Genomic DNA, 23,630 nt, shown 5'->3' with positions numbered 1-23,630 from the left:
AGGACCTGTAACAGGTGCGGAATAAAAAAAAACGCTTTCACTAATCTGAATTTGGATGTGTGGCTGCATCAGACTTTGGTAACACTATTCTAGGAAGAAGCAGATAAGCAACACGTAGTTTATCAGATTTGGAGGCGAGCCTGTCCACCCAGTGGTGTGATTTGTGTGTGTGGGAGTGTGTGTGAGCTGAGAGCTGTCAGATTAGCGCAGCCTCTAACTGTTTGTCCTTATTAGCCGGCTACATAACACCGACAGCATAACACAGTTCGGAGGAAGCAATAGACAGGGGAAAGAAGTGATTTATTCACATCTAACAGGGGGAATTTCCCCAGGAGATGGAAGAAGAAAAAAAAAAGTATTGTGTAATTTGGCACTGATGGTTTTGCAAAGACAAGCCTGTGACGGGTGTGTTCTTCCGAGCATGTGACCTGGAGTGTACGACCTGGGCTGATGTCACTTCCTAAGTATGTCCAAAACACTTTAATATGCTTGAGAATCTGAAAGAGCTTATTTCCTCTTGAGCGGAGCCTTTCGGAGTATTTGCCTGCGAGTTGAGATCCTTTCCTAATTCATCCCGAGCTTAAACAATGTCTCGTCCAAAGGACATTCAGTGGAAGCAGAGAAAGCCAAGGCCCTGCTTATGTTGTACGCTATTATCTATAAAGGAATGGCAGTAATTCAAGAAAATACACTCTTTATTTATAATCCATTTTTGTTACAAACCTTTTTTGTGTAAACATAAGACCCGATGAATCTGAAATCCCTTTTTTTTTTAAAGTGTTCTCAAATGAAAGATGCAAATAATCTCTGGCATTTAGCATTTAGAGATGATGCCAACATTGAGAATAATTAATGTCTCATCATTGCGCCTCAACTGTTGATTGGAAAGGCATTTCGTAGACTGATTACATGAAAGGATATTGCTTTTTTATCCATGCTTCTAATTAGAGCCAAATGTAGCATAGTATCAAAAAATGATCATCCTTCATAATAAGATGAAGGTCAAACCAGACGTAAGTAGAACTCACCTTTTCATTTACACAGGAAAGTCTTATTTTGACTTTAAGTGGTTTAATAGTCTCACTTTAAATCCCATTGGACTCTTAGTGAGAACGTTAGGTGTCTTACCATCAAAACATTTTAAATGATACCCGATACTTCAGCATCAGTGAAGTCTCTACACGCGTCATGTTCCCTTTGACATGAAGCCACAGTGCACCCATGAAGAGCATCCTGATTTGTACACCCAGTTCACTCCTAAATACCCGTTTGAGGGCCGTCTTCCCACTGGGTGATACTAATCCCCCTCTCAGCAGCGGTGATGGCGAATAACTCAAGCGTTAATATCACTTTGAATGTACAGCAGCAAGTGACTGACCACGTCGAGCTTCCCCCCCCCCCCCCCGTCTGTAAGGCTTCTGTCGGCGTGCAATCAAGTTGATGGGGTGCAGCGGCATTTCAGGGCGCACGGGAGGGTAAAATGACTGCTTGATTCATGCACGCCGTTTCCGGTATTTGACATCAGTGTTCATAAACTAAATGAGAGAAGTTGCGGAGAGAGAATTGCTGCTGCTACATTTCATTTAAAAAGCCGCCTGCGGGGGGGATTTTTTTCCGATACATTTGAAATCACTAACTGGAGACCGTATTGTGTTTATAACGTTTTGGCATCGTTCATGCAGTCTGTGAGGAAAAAACATGGGGACCATTTTTTTCTTATCTGTCTCCATCTTTCCTTCTCTGGGGCGTCTCCATCCATCTACCCCCCCCCCCCCCCTCCCTCCCTCCCTGTCCCGTTGCACTGAGAGCTTGTTTATGAGCGCTCTGCCTTTCAATCGCTCCATTCATCTTTCACCTCTCGCCCTCCGTCCCTCCATCATCCATCCATCCATCCATCCGTTATTCATCCTCCAGGCACAGACAATGATGACTGGTTCCCCGGGAACACATTTTCCCCCCTCATGTGTTTTTTTTTTTTCCTCCCTCAATCCATCCGTCCATCCTTCACACGCCTCATTTTTCTCCAAAGCCCAGCAGCATTAGTGTCTGCTTCAGAGCCGTCTCCTCCACGAACTTGGCGTCCACGTTCTCCTGCTCCTCGAAAGGGTTCGGAGCTGCGACACAGAAAAAGGGGGAGTTAGAGAGAGGTTCAACTTCTCATAGGACACACACATCCCTCCTTCTTTCCAAAGCACGCAGATGAACGCACACAATCTGTCTAAACCACCACACCCAAACACACACACATACACACACACACCCCAGAACTCACACATCAACTACCTTGTTTCTCGATATCAGAGAGTATTTTTGCCAAGTAGGTGAGGGGCAGAAACTCGGGTGTGAAGCCGGGCTTGTCTCTGCTGGGGAACGCACATCCCTGAGGAGGAAGACGAAAGAGAACACAACTGTCGGCTCTGCAGTTTCCAAGGATGCACACGGTCGAGGCAAATAATCCCCGAACCAGTGACCCCCAACTCACTCGTTTTCCTCATCCTCTGCAAGGCGAGAGGGGATGGCTCAAGTTAAACTTTTAAATTCTCATCTGTCATCGCGCGACAATTAGCCGACTAGCCGATAGCGTCCCGCGGCGGATGGATGATGTGCTAGCTGCACAGCCGGGGTCACTGCTTTGAACGCGTTTTGACGAAGATCGCCAAAGAGGACTTAATAACCGCTTTTTTTTTCTTCCTGGAGTTTACATTTTTTAGGGCTGCAAGGATTCCTCGTCAGAAACTTGTGATAATGTTACAAGTTTCAAGAGCCCAAAGGGGGACGACTTCAAAGAGCTCTCCTTGTCAAACTAACAGTCAAAAACCTAACATTTGAGGAGCTGGATCCAAACCATTGGTGTAGTTTATGATCAAATACCTGCACAACTAGTGGCCTTCCTACTAGCCTCCGCTGTACTTTGTGTCTCATGCTCATTAGAGAGCGTGTGCGTCACTCCCTGCAGCATGTGCGGCTATGCGATGTGTTACCTTGTTGTCGTGTTTCTCCAGCAGCGTCCTGGTATAATCTCTGGAGATGGAGGCAGAGCTGACAGGATGGTCCCACATGTGGTAGATCCTCTGCTCCATGGGCTACACACACACACACACACACTAGATGTTGACAACATGTAGCTCATGTTGTCAGGGGAAACAAATATACTCCCTAGGGAGAAAGTGAACATCTGTCCCTTTTCTATTTTGCCACATAGAACTCAATGCCATTAAGGGGAGTCGGCTGCTGATTAATGTTATTTTTTCAGGGTTGTGCAACGCATGCAAAGGTAATTGTTAATACGCCGGGTCTGTTGCGATGTGGGTTTAGCCGAGAGATATGAATTTCCTAGAGTTTGCCTGCACCTCCTGTGCACCTGCTGTGTACCTGCTGCCACACTCACCCAACAAAGTTCTGATGGGCAGGAAACGGAACAGAGACACAAAACACATTCCTCTGGCCACAGTGCGCACGCAAACACACACACACACACACACACACACACACAGAAATAACAGAGGAAATATACCCTGTACAAACAGCAACACAGGGAAGTAACACCAGTGTTGGGGGCACACAGTCTCTTCCCATCCCTTAACACACCCACACACACACACACACACACACCAGCCGGTTACACATGTGCTGGCTTGAGGGGGGCTCGAGGGATCTAAAACCCCAAAATAACTCTTAATTGGACCACAACGGGACGTTTGGGGAGAAGGGGATCAAAACCACCCCCCCCCCCCCCCCCCCACCCCCCGACTAACAGATGGGATTACAATAGGCTCGTGCCTCGCGCGTTGTCCTATCCCCTCCGGCCACAAACTGCTACATCTCAGCCCGGTTTGTACACTCAGCATATCATCATTCGGATGGCAGAGTCCTCTGAACGACTCGTGGCCCTTTTGTTAAAAAAAATAAAATAAAAACAAACAGCAGTGTTTGGACACACACTCGCACAGAAGTACCTCCGGGAGTCTCTTGAGTATGCTGAACTTCAGTCTCTCGTTGGCATCACTGTTGTCCAAGTCTGAGCACAAAGAGAGAGGACGAGAAGAGGAGACACGGTGCTAATTACTCTTCTGAGGACACGGCTCGCGGAGGACGTCGTCGCGTCTTCTCTCTCTCTCTCTCTCTGTCGAAATCAAATGCTCGAGAGTTCTTTGAAATCAAATCCCGGAGGGATGAAAAAGGAATTAGAGGGAAATTTCCTTTTTCTATACAAAACAGAAAATGTTTTTGGCCGTCAAGGCTGTGCAAATGATCCCCTAGGAATGACGATTCTGAGTCAGCAACACTTTTTTTTTTTTTAGAGGGGCGCTTTCAGACGTGTCACAGAATGCATGTTTTTGTGTTGCAAAATGAGATCCATCCATTCAAAAAGAGCAGCGAGCTTCTGACATCTGACATCCAGCAACCTGCTTTTGGCAGCTCCTGGATGGCTCCTCGGTGCTCTGAAGCATTCATCCACTGTGTCATAAGACACACACCTAAACGGACTAAGCCAGACTTCTCAAGGCTGGCGGATGACGAATGCATTTGTGGCCAAGTATTGGGCCATGTCCTTTGGTTGGTCCGTGCACCGTTTTTTCCGGAAATGGCTCAACAGCGTGAACTTTGATTTAAATTGCCTTGCTGCTGGCATTGATGAAGTACAAAAATGTGTTGGGTTTATTCTCCTGTCGGTTGTTAATGCCACCTTTATTAAACCTTCCATGATGTATATTTGAGATTAAATATTTTCATTGCCATGGCATGTCATGAAATATTTAAACCATGTTTTTTTTTTGTTTTTTTTTTCAAATGGGATGAGTTGAAATCTTAACCAGATGGCAGTGAGAAGAACACTAATGTCTGGACACAATTTAACAGCAATCCATCCAATACTTGGGGAGATGGTTCAATTTACTTGATTTAAAAAAAAAATGTAGCCGTGTGTGTGTGTGTGTGTGTGTGTACCTGTCATGAGGCGAGACACAAAGGTCTCAGTGAGCTGCAGGAAGCCGTGATCAATGTACTGCAGGAAGGTGTGATGAGGGAGGCAACGCACAGCGAACACGGCTAACAGGGTGTGATACCCTGGGGAGACACACGGGGACAATGGCGGGGGACAGAGGAAGAGAAAGGAGGCGGAAACTCTGGGAGTCAAAGTGAAAGAGTAAAGCGAGTCTTCGGCCGCGCTGTCGTCAGCTTTTTTTCTCTTCTCCATAAGGGACTCAGATGGGCTTCAGACCCAATTTACACACGTTTACAGATGAAACCCTAAAAGTAACCACTTCACGACCTCTTTCTCTATTGAAAGATTCCAACCTGCAGACATCTCCTCGAGAGCAACTAGAAAGAAGTGTGTAATTGGGGGTGGATTTGTACGGCAAACACAGAAAAGTTAACCCTAATTATTGAAGCTGTATTCACACTCTGCTCTGCACATGTGCTGATTTAACATATTTTTGGATACATTAGTGCCGCTGAGAGCGGGTCTCTCTCTCCTCAGTGCAAACACACTTTGTTATTCCGGAGGAAGAGACGGACTGGATTACTAAAAGTGTGTGTGTGTGTGTGTGTGTGTGTGTGTGCGCGCGCGTGCGGATGGTACCTGGAGGGAGGGGTAGGCAGAGACCCCTCGTGGCTTCCAGGATCCGAAACATGAAGTGAAGCACCGACCACTCGGCTGGACTGCCCCGCTGCTTGCTGGGACCCGCGCACACACACGCGCACACACACACACACACGCACACACACGGAAAGATTTGGGCAAGAAGGTTATTTAATGTGCGTGCACAAGTGAAGAGGAGTAACAGACAGTTGGCTCACGTGGACACACACACACACACACACACATGGCGGGGAGTGATGGAAAGTCTGGAGTACACATGCGTGAAGGTGAATACACACACACACACACACATACACGCACAGTGCTTTATACTTTACATTAATCTCACATTTTAAAGGAGAGACACTCTGAAGAAGGAGGGCTACTCACAGGCACAAAACACGAGGGCCGAGTTTGTGCTTCAGCCAGACTGACTCCAGCATGTGTCTGATGAGCTCCAGCTAAGCACACACAGACACACAGAGAGACACACACATGTTAGTGCTCCAGGGAGGCGATGCTCGGTTGGATTGAAGACATTTTTCCGCTCTGACGCCACTTTTTTGTTGTTGATGTGAAAACGCACACTTCGTTCGATGATCAGTTTCCGCGCTTCCCTTTTCTCTTTTCTCCCACTTCCCATATTGATTTCCACTGAAAGAATGAGCAGTGGGATGTGAACAGACGTCAAACACGCGCCCACAGGGTTTCGCAACACGTCTTTCCGCGTGCAGAGGATCATCTGAAATGCACGCGAATTATTTGGAAAGCGCCCACCGCCGCACGCACACATTACGCACGCATAACGCACACGCCTCTGATCCACGCACGACCCTTCTCTTGTCTCCTGTAGAATAACAGGAAGACGAGCCGCCTCGCTCACATCCTCGCCACCGGTGGGCAACCTTCCCCCGATGTCCTCCACTGACCTCTTGTGACCTCTCTGTACCCAACATGGCCAACATGGAAAGACCAACATAATGATCTTGTTGTTGTCTTTTTTTTAACTTCTCCTACACAGATTTAATGTATTGTTTATCTTCTTTTTTTACAGATCCTTCATTCTTCTGCATATGATCTGCACACACGCTTGGGAATATCAATTTTGCAGATTAAGAATTAGAATTTAGAGATGTCCCTACCAACAGGGATGAAGAAAGTCACTTTTAAATCACTTTATATCACTTTTTAAAACTGTGATTTCTTTCTTCTCCAACAAACATCTTGTGTGCTCGTTGCTAATGCAATCCAGGCCCCTGAAGATTATTAAAAGGGATACAAATATGAAGCAGAGATGTTTTTGTGTTGAAAACAAAAGAGATTTAAAGCCACGAATAAAATCTGGAATCAGCTATTTATCTTAATGAACTGCGGCCCGGCCTTTACTTAGTGTGGCTCCCCTTCATGAAAAAAGTTGAATAACCTTGGGTATAGTAACTATTTTTCTGCATAATTGTGAAACTGCAGCGGATTGCAATTCATTCCTTTTAAAAAAATGTATATATTCCTAATTAGCAATTCATATTCAGCTATTAGCGAGTTGTTCTTTGCACTGACGTTGGCCATGTTATGAAAAGGAATGTACCTCGGCTGTCCATAGCAACGGGGATAAGAAATAAATAACTGTGACGATAATGTGCTGCGGAGCAGTAATCTATCATAGCAGGAGTTCCCTTGCTCTTAAAAGCTGTAATCTATTTCACCCCCAACTTCTCCCCTGTGTCAACGCAGCCATTAGTCTCCATCAGGCCCGACAAGTGGGGTAGATGTTCTTTATTTGTGGAGGGGAGGTCAGCCCTCCTTGAAAAGTGTGCCTCCCTGAGTTTTTAAAGCATGAGTCAGCCTGACGTGTGAGCACATCACCGACTCTCCGGCGACCAAAAGCGTCCCTGAGAGATGTCTCTTCTGGGTCTTTTTGTGTGTGTTTTAATAAACCCCCGCTCCCTGGACGAGGAACTTCTTTCATTCTCGCTCCCCTGAATAAATTCAATAATAACCCCGTTTGCCAGGATGCAAGGCGCAGGGAGGGTGACAGACGGGCCTTTTTCTATCCCTTTCATTTGGAGTAAAAACTCATAAGCCTGTCGCGCGGAGCTGAACCGCCGACCCCATTCAGCCCGAGAGCAGGCGGGATTTGTTTTGTCTCTGCTTCTCTGTCATTTGCAATTCCACAAAGTCCCGGAAACGTGATTCTTCCTGCTTTCGATTCAATTCCAGCCTTACCCTTGTCCTGATTTAATACGGTTGTGTTGATATATGCTCGATGTCTGCTTTCGGCGGGCGGCTGGCTGTGAAGGGATTTACCTCCCAGGAATACTAAAGACTGACTTTACAGAACCAAGTAACTCCACCGGGGTACCGAGACGGAGAGCGCCGATGTCTTTCCACCCGGTTACGCGGATCCCACGTGCCACGCGCAAAGGCCGTGGTGATATTTATATGTAGAGATGTTACACGTAAACCGCTCAGGGGCAGTGTGTGTGTGTGTGTGTGTGTGTGTGTGTGTGTGTGTGTGTGTGTGTGTGTGTGGATGGAGGGAGCACAACTGTGCATGTCTTGAGCAGAGGGCCGTTTCATTTTAGGGGACCAAAGCGGCGACGCGACGGCTTCCCGGCGACCCCTCCGTGATCCGGAGAGCACACGTCCATCTGTCAAACCGTTTAAGGAGAGCGCTCTCGCTGCCTTTCCCACTGAGCGATGCTCTGCGATGTGAGTGGCACTTAACCTTGCCTTGGAAAAGTAAGGGCGAACATTAAATAAACATAAGTCGGAGAACGGCGTGCCGCTAAATATATATATTTTTTTAAAAAGGGTTCACGGGAGTATGCGCGGCTCCTGAAACACGCGCGCGTGTGTGTGTGTGTGTGTGCGTGCACGCACAGATGTGTTGTACCGACCAGTTTGGCAACATAGTTGACAACCAGCTCGTCGATCTTCTTCTTCCCGATGCGAGGCAGGTGTCTGTTGAGATGCTCTCGGAGCTTGTCAACCATCTGCAGTGAAGTTTAAAAAAAAAAACACAGGGATTATTTTCATTGTGTGTATTTAGCCTGAAGCAAATGTTGCATTTGTGTGTTTTTTTTTTTTAAAAAGGTCAAATGTAGTTCAGCTTGACTCTTCCCCTCAACTACAGTGCCCAGAAATGGATTTAACCACAGAGAGAAGAGGGAAGCTGGGAGGAGAGGATACCTGTGGATGTGAGAGGTGGAGATGATTGTAAAGACAGTCGACACACTTGACATCCTTCATGGAGGCAGAGACAGAAGGAGAGAGGGAAGAGAAGGAAAGAGGCACAGCAAGGGGAAGATGATGGAGGGAATTGTGAGAGAAAGGCAGGAGGACCGGGTCATTCCAAGAATAGCTGTGAGACTGCCAGCGTCTTGCCTGAACTCCATTAAATTGGAGCTATCTGCTCTTTAAAATCTGTGCTGTGCACAGGGAAAACTGGAGAATATGAAAATGTCCACAGTGTACAGTGAAAAAAGAAAACGTAGGAGAGGGACCTTAAGATGCAATTTTTTTTAAGTGTTTATCTGAGCTTCACCTTAAAAGATGCGCATGGGGGGAAAGGATCGGCTGTCAGCATTTTACGATGGATCTTTAGTGGTCTGTATATCAACTCATGTTAGAGGAAGAATTCACCACCAGGGGCTAGAGAACTGTTGTATGTCAACATACGGGTTTACGGGTTTTATCTATGGAGGAATTTAACAACAAAGCACTTTTCACACCCATTTGCTTCATCTACTACAGTGAGTGTCAGCGGAGAGGAAAAAGTCACAGCCCAATATTCAACTTTTTTGGTATCTCCAAAGCAACAATGGGTGTTTCATTAATTTCTATTCAGCTGGTACTTTTTGATTTTGAGTGGTAGGATGTCGTCTATCTTCAGAAGAGTTATGGATTTTCTGGTTTTTAAATATCTGCTTCTTTTGTCGTGACTGATACAATAACGGGTCCTTTCACTCAATGACATTTGCCAGGCGGCATTGCAAAAGTGATTCTTGGTATCCCGAGCAACGCTCACAGCCGGTGTCCCACACAAATCAAAGATTTGGACCGGGCCGAGGTCAGTGCAGGCCAGTGAAGCTCTCCTCACTAAACTCAAACCCAAAGAAATACATTCCGTTATCCACCTGTCTCTGTGAATGACTTCACTGTTCAGCCTTCCCATCATAACCCTTGAAAAATACTTTAGGCAGTGTGTGTGTGTGTGTGTGTGTGTTTGTGTGTGTGTGTGTTTGGCTCCTCTGTCCCTCACCAGGCCTATGAGCGCCCTCTGTTGATGGTCCTCCTCCTGGAAAAGTGGCACCAGCTTCCTATCTGGAGAAGAGAGACGAGGCGAAAGTCGGGGAGCGAGCACATAAAAGAGACGTTTGAAGAAACCTCTGATGCTGCATGCGCGCACGACTGAGGAAACGGGGTGCGGAAACGGCCTTAATAAAGAAAGAGGTCATTAATGGGATTCTTTTGGATGGTTTTACGTTTGGTTCTATACCGGCCTCCAAAGACACGGGGGGAGGGGGGGGGTGCTCGGGTCTCGGTACTTTCAGAGTACCATCCCACGAATAGAAAAGGCACTTGCGGGGCGCAGCTGAGTGACATTCACGCAAGTGGACACACACCCACACTCATCGGCCAACTGACCCCCCCCCCCCCCCCCCCCCCCGTTACAAGGCGGTCTCATTAATCAAACGTGAAGCATTGCTGAATAATGAATTGGTAGGTTAAAAAAAAGAGAACGATAAGGATAATCGTTGTCATCTATCTAGTAAAATGCTAAACTATATGCTGGTTCCAGCGACTACATTTTTATATTCTTGTCAATGTGTTCGAACAAATCATAGCCAATTGAAGTGTCCCTTTGGGCCTTTGGGTGCCAGCAGCATGGCTCTACGAAATCTCAGGCAGCCGCTGGATGAGATTGCTGAGAAATTTGGTGCATCTCGTCGTGTGCGTGAGTTCACCGAGGTGAGGGAGGGTCCCGCGTGTTGTGGCTGACACAAAACATTTGCACTTGAGTCTCGAGGGGACAGAGACAGACAGACAGTCTGTAAGGGAGAAGGTGAAGGAGGAAAAGACTGTTAAATATTTATAGCAATTCTTCAATTCTCCCACTTCTCCCTTTCTTACCCTCAACCTTCCCTTTTTTTTATCAACACCCCCCCCCCCCCCCACCAAAATAAATTAGTCTGGCACTTCTGTTAAGTTGAATTCTCCAGTGGGCTCAAAGAATGCAACCTCAGAAGAACACACAAACCCAAACAAACAGTTTTAAGCTCCACTATAAGCCAAGGCTTTACTGTTATTTATGCCATTCTTACTCACGGCAGTGTGTGTGTGTGTGTGTGTGTGTGTCTGTGTGTCTGTGTGCCTGTTTTTTCTTCTAAAGATTTCTTTGTGAGTGTATGTGTGTGTGCTCATGCCGTCTTACCAAGACACCAGGTGTCCACCATTGATAGAACTCTACAAAATAAGAAAGAGAAGCCTTGTGTGAGAAGAATCCCTCAAGCTAGCGTTATTATAAGAGTCTTACTGAGGCACTGAAATGCTTTGTTGCTGCAACATAATTTATATAAAAACGACACAGTTTCGTGCAGGTGGTGACACTTGGCTTCGAGGGAGAGAAGCTCATTATGAACCAAAAAGGCTTTTGGTTTGATCCCTGGTACAAACAAGGCCGAGTGATATTCCCTGAGTGGTGCATACAGGTACACGCCCATCATCTGGTCCCTTGGTCATAAGCTGTCCAAGGGACCATTCTTATTTCTACAGTGTTCAAAACGAAAGGATATTGTTCACTATCAGAGAGAAACCTGTTAAAATATGGCAGAGGACAGGGTTTCGCGTATGCTTAAAGTTTTAGGAGTCGGTCGTAAATAAAACACATCTATGGGTGGTCCATTTTCAAAGAGAGCAGAGAGCAGAGAGCAGAGAGCTCACGTGATTACGCTGTGACATTTACATGATGGGCAGACGCAGAACGCTGTTCTTACACCGACTGGGATTATGCTACCTGCACATTTATATTCACTCTGCGCTGCAAAGATTTAGATAAAAAGATATCAGGGCTGCAGACAGAATACATCAAAGAAATCCGATCATTTTTTAGGCGTTTTACTAATGTATTTAAGAGTAACGACCCAAAGGTGCTTTCGAACTTATTTCCCATTTTTAATGTATTATGTTTTATTCTGCAACTGATTGAATATGCTTCTGAGCTGAACTCCTTCGAGAGGCAACTAAATAAATGAAGCCTATTTTTGGTGAGAGTGAACAAGGCGGCAAGGCAGACCTACTTCTTTGTGTTCTCTTCCATGTTATTCCTGAGACTGGAGGGTCTCCTCTCGGACTTCTGAAACAAGCAGGTATGCATTCTGTGTACCATCAATCAATTTGACTTCCACTATGGTGCTTTTCATTTGTTTTCATTGATATGCATTTGAGAGGCTTTTGTTGACGCTCACCAGTCTCTCCCAGTCAGCTTGTATGGTTGAGGTTCGGTATCTGGGGTTGGGAACGGCATCCAGATATTTTGTTCTCTCAGTGTTCCACTGCAGCTCTGACCAGAAACCCTGGAGACTTCTGGCCTGGAGACATACACACACACACACACACACACACAGACACACACACAATCAAACACACCACAGTGACACAGCAAGGACATTGCTGCAAAGCAATTGAGAACAACTTGCAGTATAATGACACTGTTTTACATATAAAAGTCTGAATGTAGTGAGCTGCAGTCCTTTCCAAACATTGCATCATACGTGCAACCCATGTGCGCATAACATCTTTGGTAGCAAACACACGTAATCTTCATTTAATCCCCCAACCTACAGGGCACGTTTTAAATAACTGGTTCTCGAAAGCTCAATAAAAACTTGAATGTAATACGTGTTATTTAAAAATGTACGTTGTTACCTTGCCTTTGAACACAGGTTCAATATGCAGCTCAGTGGTGCACAACACACCAGGGACCTCCAACAGACACGCAGGTATCTCCTGGAACACAAAAAGAACGATTTTAAGTGGTAGATGGTGTGTGCATGTACCACTCAAAGTAAAAAGAAATAGAACTAGCTATTGTGTCCTGATTTGGCGTTCCTATCCACATATGTGTGCAATATGTGGTTTATTTTCTTTATGCACGCTGAATTGTATTGATAAATGCGAGCATATTAGTGTGGGTGTGTGTTTGTGGTACCTTCTTGTCAAGGACGGAGGAGTAAGGCAGGACTTTGTCCAGGCTGAGGGATTTCTCATAGCTTATTCTGTACAAAGAGGCTGTTCGTGTGAGAGAGATAGCGCAGTCAGACTTTTATTCTATTCATCACAGTTATGCTATGAGTTCTTATCCTAAACTTTATTTCAATAGACATACATAAACAGAAATGTATTCAATTTGATCGCTGCATTTAATCCACCAAGTATTAAACAGCAGCGCGCTGCAGTGAAGCGCTTCAATGCTCAAACGCTGACAAGCTTTGGATTATTGATATCGCTAAGATATTCTTTAAATAACAACAAGGCAAACCGGGCACCGGTGTCCCCCCCCCCATCAGGGGGCATTATGGGAGTTCCGGCTGCACGCTACGCGAGGTAAGATCATGAAGTGAGCTTTGCATTTGCCGCTCTCCTGTACTTTTGCAGTGTTTCGTGTCTAGTACCCCTTCGAAGAGGCCCACTGACCTTCAATTATGCTTAATTTTGTAGTGAATCTAGTTTGACATTAAATGCAGAGTAAAACCTGTAAAAGTTGTAAAGAAAGTTAAAACTGTAAACCATGCAACGGCATGGATTACGCTTCGGTTCAGAGAAGGGGTGTGCGTTATTCTGGCTTTCTGTTGACCCCGGCATCTTTGACCAACGCACACAGGGCCGAGTAAAAATCTAAATATATCTTCCGTGTTTCTTTGTTTAAACAGAGGTGCCGGAGTCATTGAGGTAGTTTATGGCTGTGTTAACCGCTCACCTAATTTTAGCGCATGGGATAAGCCGGCAATACTGCTGATGTTGTTCACACTGCAGTCACATTGTTGACAGTGAGGATGGTATTTCTGTTTACACAGTTAAATCTTGTTTATTGATGAATTTGGATCTGTGGCGTCTGCTCTCCTTTGCACTCAAGAGATATTGATGATGTTGTCTTTTGCTGGATTATTGTACGTATTACTGCCCATGACCTTTTTGTTTCTAAACTCCATAGAAACCAGCAACACTGGGACATGCAGCCACTGTCATACACTATTGCACTGATATCATGTTAAAAAAATACCAAACTATGTATTTAGAACCTTTTTTTTCATATGATATGGATGAGATAAGAAATTATACTGTTGGGAGATAACAACAATGGAGCGAAATCATCCGGTGCTATTAGAAATGACTCCTAATAGTATGATGGTACTTTAACTGGTACTGTATTCTCAGCTCACTGTGAGCAATTATCTTCTAAGTACCGATAGAGACACTACAGAATAGTACTGAAGGAATATCATAACATAATACAAGGATAAAATGATCAACTGGTGACCTCTGTTTCTGATTCAGTAAGCAATATGTGAATGTGAGCGGCAGATAATGGGAATGTCGACTCTCTGGCTCATCACTGTTTTTCCTGACTACGACATTACTGGCGTGTACTTAAGACAGACATCGTGGGGCATTCATATGTGTTTGCTGTGTCTCCAGGACTTGATCGTATTCTTTTTTCAAACCGGTCTGTGCGAGCTGCAGGTCTCTACAGTCATTTAGACTCCAGACCAGAGTTCGACGCCTGGCAAAAAGGCCCAGAAAAGAGTTTAAAGAGGCAAAAACCCGTTGATGAAAGATTTCTGTTTTGTGTGGACAGGATGTAAGCAGTGAAGTCACCACGGGGGCCGAAGGAGACGTAAAAAGGCCAAAGAGCAGATAAGATTCCAAAATGAAGAAGTGAAGCTGGGGAGCTGACCTAGAATGAACTCCTGGATCTGATCAAAGGATTCGAAGGCGCTCATGTTGTCGCACAGCCATTCGATGATCTGGAGGCAGGATACAAACACAAAGGAGACAGGTATCAATGTGTTGGGAGCGCAGCACGACAGCTGCACAGCATGCTCACCTTTTCAAAATTCTTAGTTTGTTCTCTTCGCTTTAAAGGGGCTCGTGATACGTTTCATAATTGCAGTTTGGGGTTCAAATAGAACGTGTTTACATGCTTTAATGTGAGAAAAACCCATCTCACACCGTCTGTCGTAATATAAAGAGTATGAGAAAAGCATATTGCGTTTTATAAAGTCACTTTTGAAGGTTCAGAGTTCTAAATGCAGGTTTGTATCGTCATTGTTAGCATGATTATGTTAACAGATAGTAGCGCTGTAGACTCTTAATGGTTAGAGTTCATTTTTAGGATTAGGGCTATTCTGATGTTTACATTACAGAACATGAAAACAGAAAATGGATCATATGCCATGTCCCCATATCCCCCTCCCTATTCCTACACTTCCATCCATCAAATAAATGCGAAAATGCCCAAAATAAGAGAAGAAAAACACATTAAAAATGAATGATGTCCCTGAAAATAAGCCATAGTGCATCAGAGTGAAAAACTCATTTTATGTTGCCCATTTCTCTGCTTGAAAAAAAGAAATCTATTTTCCAAAGTCGGTGTGATTCCAGAAAAACAATACCCTATAACAATTGGGTGAAGAGGAAAAGAAGGAGCAAAGGGGGTAGAAGCAGAAGAGCATCATTTCCACAGAAGTCTCCACCTTCATTTGTGCTTCTGTCCTCATCAACAAAGTCAACCGAGAATACAAAAAATGATGTGCGGTGTCCAATTCCAATGTATTCTTAAAGAAGTATTACTACTTACTTACTCACAGAAGCTGGAAAAATCTTAATTTAGGCGTACTAATGAAGTCTGAGTCGCGAATCTGCCCCTTTCTGTATCTGATCTCTGTCCACTTGTCTCTCCTAACACATGGTATGTTGTTACAGCCTCCTGTCTTCTCTTTCTTGTGCCATCTTCCCTCCATCGGTTTACCTTCAACTCAAGATTGACACCTATTGAATGTACACAGAAGCACACCTTTATCTTTCCATTTTTGATCAGCTGTTGCTTTTCCTCGATGGAAGGCACCTTTTAGTGACATAAGCATTTAGATTGTAAAAGGGTGAATTACATTTTTGACCCTTTCTTTTTGTCCCTTTTCTTGCATTTGCTCCTCCCCTTCAACGAGGAGTTATTATTGAGCTTGTGGCTAATTAAACATGACTTTACGTTCTACTGATAAATCCATTATGTGTTTGGTGTATAACAATGCAATTCGGGATGAAAGTCCATCGAGTTCCTTGGGTCCAGATGATGTGTTGCGTCTTCATTTGGTGCGGTGACGCTAACTTTGACACAAACTCTGTAACTTTGCTTCAAATGTCAATAGATTTGTGGCGCGTTGGTAGTACCTTCAGCTCCAGGCTTGGGTCATTTCCCATGTAAACCAGCAGGCAGTGGAGGGCGGCCAGGCGCTGAGGGTCAGCCTTACTGCTGGGGCAACTTGGGACGGGGGTGACATACAGCAAATTTTATTTTTTATACAACATAAGCATATACGAACACAGAGGCACAGAGGCAGAGGCGCAGACCGATAGTCGGGAGCCGCACTGTGACGTATGTGCTGTTTAAAGGTTGAGTTAATATATAGATATAAGGGGAGACCTATACCTAAATCCTTAATTTCCATAAAATGTCAATCGTGCTCACCTGGAGGGAGTGTCTGACCGCAGCATCCGCAGCAGGAAGGAAGGGCTTAGCTCAGCAGCGTAGATCCTCCCGTTGCCCGAGTCCAGCAGACTGCCGCTGGACTCCTCCTCCGCGTGCAACACCGTGATGTTGGCTGACTGACACTGCAGACCCATATCCACGTCGACACCTTGAGGTTGTTGAAAGGGACGGATGGAGAATAAGACAATTTCTGTGAACAAACAGCAATCACAGCTCTGTTTGTACAGGCTCTATTGAAAGGAAGAAAAAAATAAAAGAAAATACATTTCGGGACAAAATAGGAGCGTGTACTGTCGCCGAGACAGGAGGTAAACAAACTGCTGCACAGCCATCACTCAGCTAGGACAGGATTTGTTTTACCTGAGAGGAAAAGGGAGTGGCAGAGCATCTCCTGCTGCCTGGTGTTGATGCAATGGAGGAAATGGCCCTGCAGATACACCAGGATGTGGTAACCTACATACATAAATAATGCAGCATCACTACTATGTTGCATTGGTCACCTGCACGCACGACAGAGCTTTCATTAACGTGCACGAGGGTACACACATTTCATTTCTTTTTTGGGGGGTTTTCGAATGCAAAAGGGTAAGGAGTGCGTGTTTGGCAGTCAACCTCCGACGGTCTCACACTCGAGTGGGATTTACAACGGTTCTGAGGAATGTTTGACATCTGTGTGTGTATGTGTGTGTGTGTGCAATGACCTATCGGGATGAAGAGCGGATGGAGCTGTGCGGCTCGGTGTGACGGCTGGCCGCCCCCCAGAGACACTCTGAACGTCTTGCTGCAGTCTGCAGGAAGTGAGAAAAACCCGTCACCGTTGCGCTCGAGACAAAAGCGACAACATAGGAGAGGTGGCGGTAATAAGGGATTAGGTATTATACATTCTGTGCCCGGATGGCATTAGACGACATACCGACCTTTGTGGACTAAAACCACAGTGTAGATCAGTTCCTGTTTGTCTTTCAGAGGTTGGCAGTAGCACACACACATACTTCCTGGAAACAAACAGCAGGGTCACAGTGGTTCACACAGTCAATAATGGATCATGTACGAGGTCCACGTCATTATTTGTGCTAATCAAGGAGGCATTCAATCAGTTGTGGTACATTTGGATGTTAAATGGATTCACATGTCAATACCTAATATTAATAGATATTTTTTAAAGGCATATCAATTAGTAAGAGGACAGGAACAGGGATGTGGGATTGATACCAACATGAAATATTCAATCAAACATATGATGAATAAATAGATATAAATCTGATTTATTTATTTATTAAATAATATCCTACATAATAATATCTTATGATGCAATAATTGAACAAACTACAAAAATTAACCTGATTGTCATTGATCAGCATCTCAATTTGCAACAAAACCTTTCCAACAACTGTTTGATCAGGGTATCATCACTTATATTGTGATTTATTTGATGCAGATTTTAGAATAGTGGCTGAGTTGGGGAAGGAGACTTACTTTCTTCTTTTCACAAAGACACACACAGGCACACAGAATTAGTCACGCAACTACAGTTGATGTACTGTTGAGAGCAAGGAAGTAATGAGTGAGGACACACACTTCATGAAGGGATGTATGGGTGTGTGTGTGTGTGTGTGTGTGTGTGTGTGTGTGTGTGTGTGTGTGTGTGTGTGTGTGTGTGTGTGTGTGTGTGTGTGTGTGTGTGTGTGTGTGTGTGGATGCATTACCTATTCGGTTTGTAAACACTTTCATACTAACTGGCCTCTGCTCTGGTCTCTCCGTGTGATAATGGTCAAAACCCAAATTTACAAACCTGTTGGACACACATGTACACACACACATAATTAGTAAGCTGAATCTGAATATTTCGGGTGTTTTTCAACCTCAAATTAAGAATGTGTACAGCAAACCACACATGATGTGAACAGGAATACATTTTACTGTCTATGACTGCAGGCACATGTCAATACCATTCAAAGGAATACACAATAAAGGATGGAGTTGTACTGTATGTATACTGTGCGGTATACTCGTAGTTGTAGCCTTACTTGACTGTAGGAAAAAAAGTTGCAGGCAGCTCTAATGGGAGTTCCAACTGTAGGAGTTTAAGAAAACGCAAGACAAATGTATGTAACGATGGTAACGTATGGTTAAAACGTGTGTGCAAGCCTAGTAATCAATCAAATCAATAGAAATAGAGGGGACGTACCACAGTTTCACAGTTATGGTTGGGGTAGAACTGAACACATCGCATCAGGAACTTGTCCTGTGAAACACACATCATGCCGATCTCGTGTTAGTCAAGTGACTAAAGTCCATCGGTTGTGCGCTATGGGTAACGGTCTCGTCATAGATGAATTCAACGCGCTGTCCTCACAAGTGCAGTTGCGCATGCCTGTGTGTGTGTCAAATGACGAGCGACGTAGTAGAGCCTCTGTGTGTGTCCGTCCCACTGGGCCCAGCAGAAGTCCTCCACTATCCTCTCCGTCGTCTTGGACAACCGCTCTGGATTTGCCATCACCTGGTGCACACGGATGCATTGATATTCAGCTTTATGGGCCCACTGAATTCTTGATGCAAAGCTCCCCCAGGCAGCCACGTGACACAGTGTAGTTTTAGAGAATTAGGTCAAGACCACATATATATACTATAATGCTTATGTAAATACATTCTGACCTTTTTCCTTTTCAATTATGAGATATGTGCAGAATTTAAACTAGAAAAACAAACAAAAAAACTCAATGCAATTTACAGTTAAACTGTTAAATTAAAAAAAAGCAAAGAGCAATGTGGTAGAATGTAGAATCCAACATACCACTCTATACCCCTCCTGTTTAGTCAGAAGAACGTGATAGAGATCCACATCTGAAAAGCACAAGAGCAAATGCATCAACACGAATATATCCAATGTTGTGTTTTCACCGGGGGAACGCGGCCAAATGTAAAAAGCCAAATTATGTTCACATCTCTGAATTTGCCGATCTGTTCCCGAAAGGATTAAAGAATCATAACACACACTGGCAGACTGGCACAATGGCCCTCAGACTCACATCCGTCCTCAGTCAGCAGCAGCAGGTGGCTCTCCAGCACTGATCTCCCGTCCATTTCTGAACTGAGGAACTATAGGGACGGGCCCAGAAAACATGAGTCAGCATCTTGTGGTTAACAGTTACCAGATGGAGAAGTCTATTTGCTGATTTTCATATTTTCACGCAGCTCCTAAAACATTTTTCGGCACCATTTGTGGCGCAGCAATACGACGAGCGGCCCACAGTAACGTCTGCGGCTGCGGGTGATCAATACACATGTGATGTTACATTGTTGATGAAAATAAAAAGCATAGTTAAACTGAGATAAAGTAAGGGGAGAGAATGGAAACCACAGGTCAGTGGACTTTCTGCAAGCTTGCAAAATAAAATGTTGAAATGTGGCACTCGTGCACCGTTAGTGCAGACGCCCCAAAACTGCAACATCAGCGCGTGGCTGCCGTAAAAAAAAACTGTATCACACAAACACAGACACACACACACACAGGAAAAACAAACTCTACCTGCACTTTGACCCTGCAGTCTACTGCCTTCAGGACTTGAGTGTTGTTGATGGGATGAATCTCAATCAGGAGAGTCAGACACTTGGACACTAGGACAGAAACGATTTGAAGAACGATTACAAAGGCAACCTGAGTGGGTGGTGTCACTGTGTGTGTCTGAACCAGAGAGAAAAGGATGTTACTTGGTTGGAGGCGCTCATCTCCGCTGGTGTTTTGTGCCAAGCTGACCGCTGAATGGGGAAGGAAGCACAAGCAAGTCGTCTTGTGATTTCATTTAACTATATTCTCAATTTACATCATGTTAATGTTATAAAGACACAGAACCGCTCTTAAGAAACCGATAATTAGGCCAGAATTTGTTCGCTCACTTCATTCCATAATTTGGGGTCAAGAAGACGGATGTGTTTTATAATGCCGGTAATTCATTAGAGAGGCTTTACCTAACAGCGTCTCCTCCTTGTTCAGGGAACAGCTGCTGACACACACCTGCTTGTCGAATGTGTACAGGAGCTGTTGGAGAGAACACACAACCACGTGGGAATGCACATACACACAGTGAAGCACTAAAGCAGGCGCAATGTGGGACACACACGCCGTACCTTGTTCTGTTTGGTCTTGCGGTCATATCTCCCAATCCTGGTGGTACCTGCCGCTCCCTATCAAAGTAGAGCGGTTAGCTCATTAAATATATCAAACTCAGAGATGGATGATCCCAATCCTTCCCTACCGGATGAACTTTGCACGATGGTGTCTTCTACGCATTAATTTGTGTGGAGCGACATGCTTGACCTCAGCATTTCTTTGATTGACCTTGCTAATTTCACTAAATGTTTCACTTCAAACCAGCGATGCACCACTTTTTGGGGTTTAGAGTATTAAGTTAAATCTAAAAGGAAGAAGTCTATTCTGAAACCCCAGTTACGAAGCTTGCACCAAAAAAACAAGATTATTTGCTATTTGCAGGCTGCATGCTGTCTTCAACCTAATAGTCATTGGGTAGTCTACCATTAAAAATGTATGTTGTGCAGGGAAACATGATTCAGCAAAGAGAAGTTTTTTTAAATTATGGCAAAATGACACACACAATTACAGAGCGATCGGCAAAAAAGAATAGTTTTATTCTTTTAATTTGGTTGTGTTGATTTGATGGTAAATGGTGGAGAAAATAGCCCCTGGGATTTAAATATTTCACTCAGTTTGACTTAAATAGAGGACTGCGAGGGCAGACGCAGAGTAATTGTAGCATGCATGTGATGTTATACCAACCATACAATGAGCTACTTGTAGTTTTACATGTCACCAAACAAATAAAACGTATAGTTATAGTGAAAAGAAGAGAAAAGAAAAAAGTCCATAGGCAAAGTTGATAAGGATTTACTCTCACTTGACAAATACTTTCAATATAGGAAAAGGATTTATATGCAGTGCCAACTCTTGGACTCTGGACCTACCTTCCACGAGTAAAGGATGCCCCCATCTCTCTCAATGTTTAGGATACAAGTGTCCACTGCTCCAGAATATTCTGCAAACACAGCATTATTATTATGAACCCATACGTCTCATGCTGTCGTAGTGTGGTCGAACAAGCTTGTAGTACCTCTGCCACTTCTCATGGTGAACATCCTGCGTTATGCTAAAGGCTTATTTAGTGTGTATCCACGGCATAATAACTTATTATTAGACACATTAAGTGCCCCTTCCCTATGGCAGGAGGCTGCGGTCCATCAAGACCAAGACCTGACGCCATAGAGACAGCTTCTTCACCTCACCAGTTGGTCTCATAAACCAAGTCCCCCACTGATCCGGACACTACACCCCCAGTAGTCTAACTTATCATTTGTTTCAACGTACTTATCTTCTTTTATCTGTTAATATTGTTCTTTCTTTTTTGCTTGTATATTTGTATCATATTTTATTTCATCATATTTTATTTTTATTCTATTTGTCTCGTAAAACTGCATCAATCACCAGAACAAATTTCTGTATGTGTGACATACGTGGCGATGAGTGGCTTCAGATTCAGATTCTGATTAATGTTGTGATAACGTGACGCTTATATGATGTGACGGTGCATAACCATCGCTGTCGTGTGCATAACTTGCTGTGTGTGTACAAACTGCGTAGCTGTGTAACAGTGTCATACATGTATGGCTATTAATTCTTATAAATCCTACAGTAAAATTGAATTAGTACCAGTGAGGTATTTCAAATTATTTATGTATCTCTTATTCATGTCAACCAGTAACTGGAACTGAAATGATATACACTGGAAATAAATACATTTGTATTCCATTATGTTCATATTAAACTTTCTCCAATTACATACAGGATATCAGGTGATGGAATCATGGAACCTCTTAAACTGAATTTATTTGATTTCTATACAAAACATTCAGAAAGTAAACAGCGCCATCTACTGGTTATAGTTATATACGTAATAACATTTAACTACTTAGTGACAGTGATTTGTTTTTTTTACTGTTGAGGCTATGTGACATTACCTATATGTTACCGAGATATTTACATTGGATGGCACTTGGTGCAATGTCACACTATTTACACAAAAGTATAACCCTGACACCCTGACACCCATGGGTCAAAGCATCCCAACCATTCCAATAATTAGACCACAGTGTGACAGTGAGAGAGCAGCCGGCTGACCGTGGACACCTGAACGCCTCACCTTGCACCCTGCACACCGACGCCTCCTTCCTGAAGATGTCCGACACCACGTCCCTTTGCAGGTCAAACGTTGGCTTTAGTTTCAACATGTTTTCAACCTCCCGTCTGCTCCTTGAGCCTTCAGCTCAAAATCCCTGCTTTAGTAAAACATTTAAAAAAATAAATAAAAAACACTCTCCGGAGCGACCGAGTTTGTTTCCTCGCGAAGAGGCGGGCACCGGGCGCAGCTGGCACACGGCGTCCGATCGGGCATCATGTGACCGAAACTACATGTTTTGGGGCACATGCGCAACCGAGCGAAGCGCAGCGCACGAGCCGCGCACTGGCGTGAGTTACTCGCTTTTCCCCCTCTCTGTTGTAAGTCGACATGCGGAAATGTTACGTTGTTTCCGCAGTTAGTCCCTCCTTTCTACGAGAACTAGACGGTCGGGAGAGTGGCCGTCGGTCCAGCGGGGCGGCATCTCTCACCGCCCCGCTAAATAAGTGACGGACTCGGTGTCACGGTGGTTGGTATCAGGCATGCGGGTGTTATAGCTTCTGCTAGGTGTCATTCACTGGAGGCCCTGCAGTTCTAACTTTGCAATAAAAGTACGGGAAGTGAGAGGAGTGAAAAGCTCGTCCAGCCAGCAATTCTATCCAATGATGTGTCGATTTATATCTTAGTAAATATATACAAAGTAGTGTATTTTTACCTCGACAATTACATTTAAACTCTGATACTGCACAGTAAATGATGACCAACACTGCTCTCTTCTGTTGAGTTTGAAAACTGCACATCAGAAAGGCTCATGCGACACTTCTGACTGGAAATTGAAGGAAACACTCAAATTCTCGCTTTACTTTCTCACAGTGCTCGAAACAGACTGAATATGCTTTACACCTGCTACCGGAGAAGTCCTTTATATCCAAATGTGACCTAGCAGGCCACAAACTGCGTTTACTTTATTTATTAGATTCTTGGCTCATTATCTGCTCTCCGTTTTCCCACAAAATCGTATCTGGTGGTACACACTTTGAAAGTTGAAATAAATAATGTTTCTAAATGCATACATGTATACTCTTATTGG

The 23,630-nt window shown here is 44.3% G+C and overlaps 1 protein-coding gene across 2 annotated transcripts; it reads right to left on the bottom strand.

Moving 5' to 3' along the window:
- Positions 1 to 1,792: 1,792 nt before the first annotated feature.
- Positions 1,793 to 23,523, bottom strand: gsap (gamma-secretase activating protein). Of its 2 annotated transcripts, none has more exons than XM_037462315.2 (32): positions 22,565 to 23,523; positions 21,333 to 21,403; positions 20,481 to 20,537; positions 20,322 to 20,391; positions 20,064 to 20,111; positions 19,882 to 19,970; positions 19,382 to 19,451; positions 19,147 to 19,196; positions 18,709 to 18,852; positions 18,541 to 18,597; positions 18,380 to 18,426; positions 18,059 to 18,144; positions 17,270 to 17,347; positions 17,054 to 17,140; positions 16,713 to 16,805; positions 16,332 to 16,500; positions 16,034 to 16,124; positions 14,541 to 14,610; positions 12,795 to 12,874; positions 12,512 to 12,592; positions 12,052 to 12,174; positions 11,884 to 11,939; positions 11,019 to 11,050; positions 9,846 to 9,907; positions 8,482 to 8,577; positions 5,975 to 6,045; positions 5,585 to 5,679; positions 4,948 to 5,067; positions 3,957 to 4,018; positions 2,982 to 3,083; positions 2,284 to 2,380; positions 1,793 to 2,114 (listed from the first exon to the last, which is right to left on the bottom strand). In XM_037462315.2, exons 1-32 carry the CDS (start codon positions 22,650 to 22,652, stop codon positions 2,014 to 2,016), a joined length of 2,643 nt encoding a protein of 880 aa, XP_037318212.2. In that variant the 5' UTR covers positions 22,653 to 23,523; the 3' UTR covers positions 1,793 to 2,013. The 2 variants fall into 2 exon arrangements, with proteins under 2 accessions (XP_037318212.2, XP_037318215.2); XM_037462318.2 differs by having other exon boundaries at positions 18,727 to 18,852; positions 22,565 to 23,522.
- Positions 23,524 to 23,630: the final 107 nt, after the last annotated feature.

This window comes from Pungitius pungitius, chromosome 2 (assembly GCF_949316345.1).
Source record: "Pungitius pungitius chromosome 2, fPunPun2.1, whole genome shotgun sequence".
NCBI classification, from domain to species: Eukaryota; Metazoa; Chordata; class Actinopteri; order Perciformes; family Gasterosteidae; genus Pungitius; species Pungitius pungitius.
The sequence above is the reverse complement of the archived record's forward strand: the minus strand, read 5'-3'. Positions and strand labels throughout refer to the sequence as shown.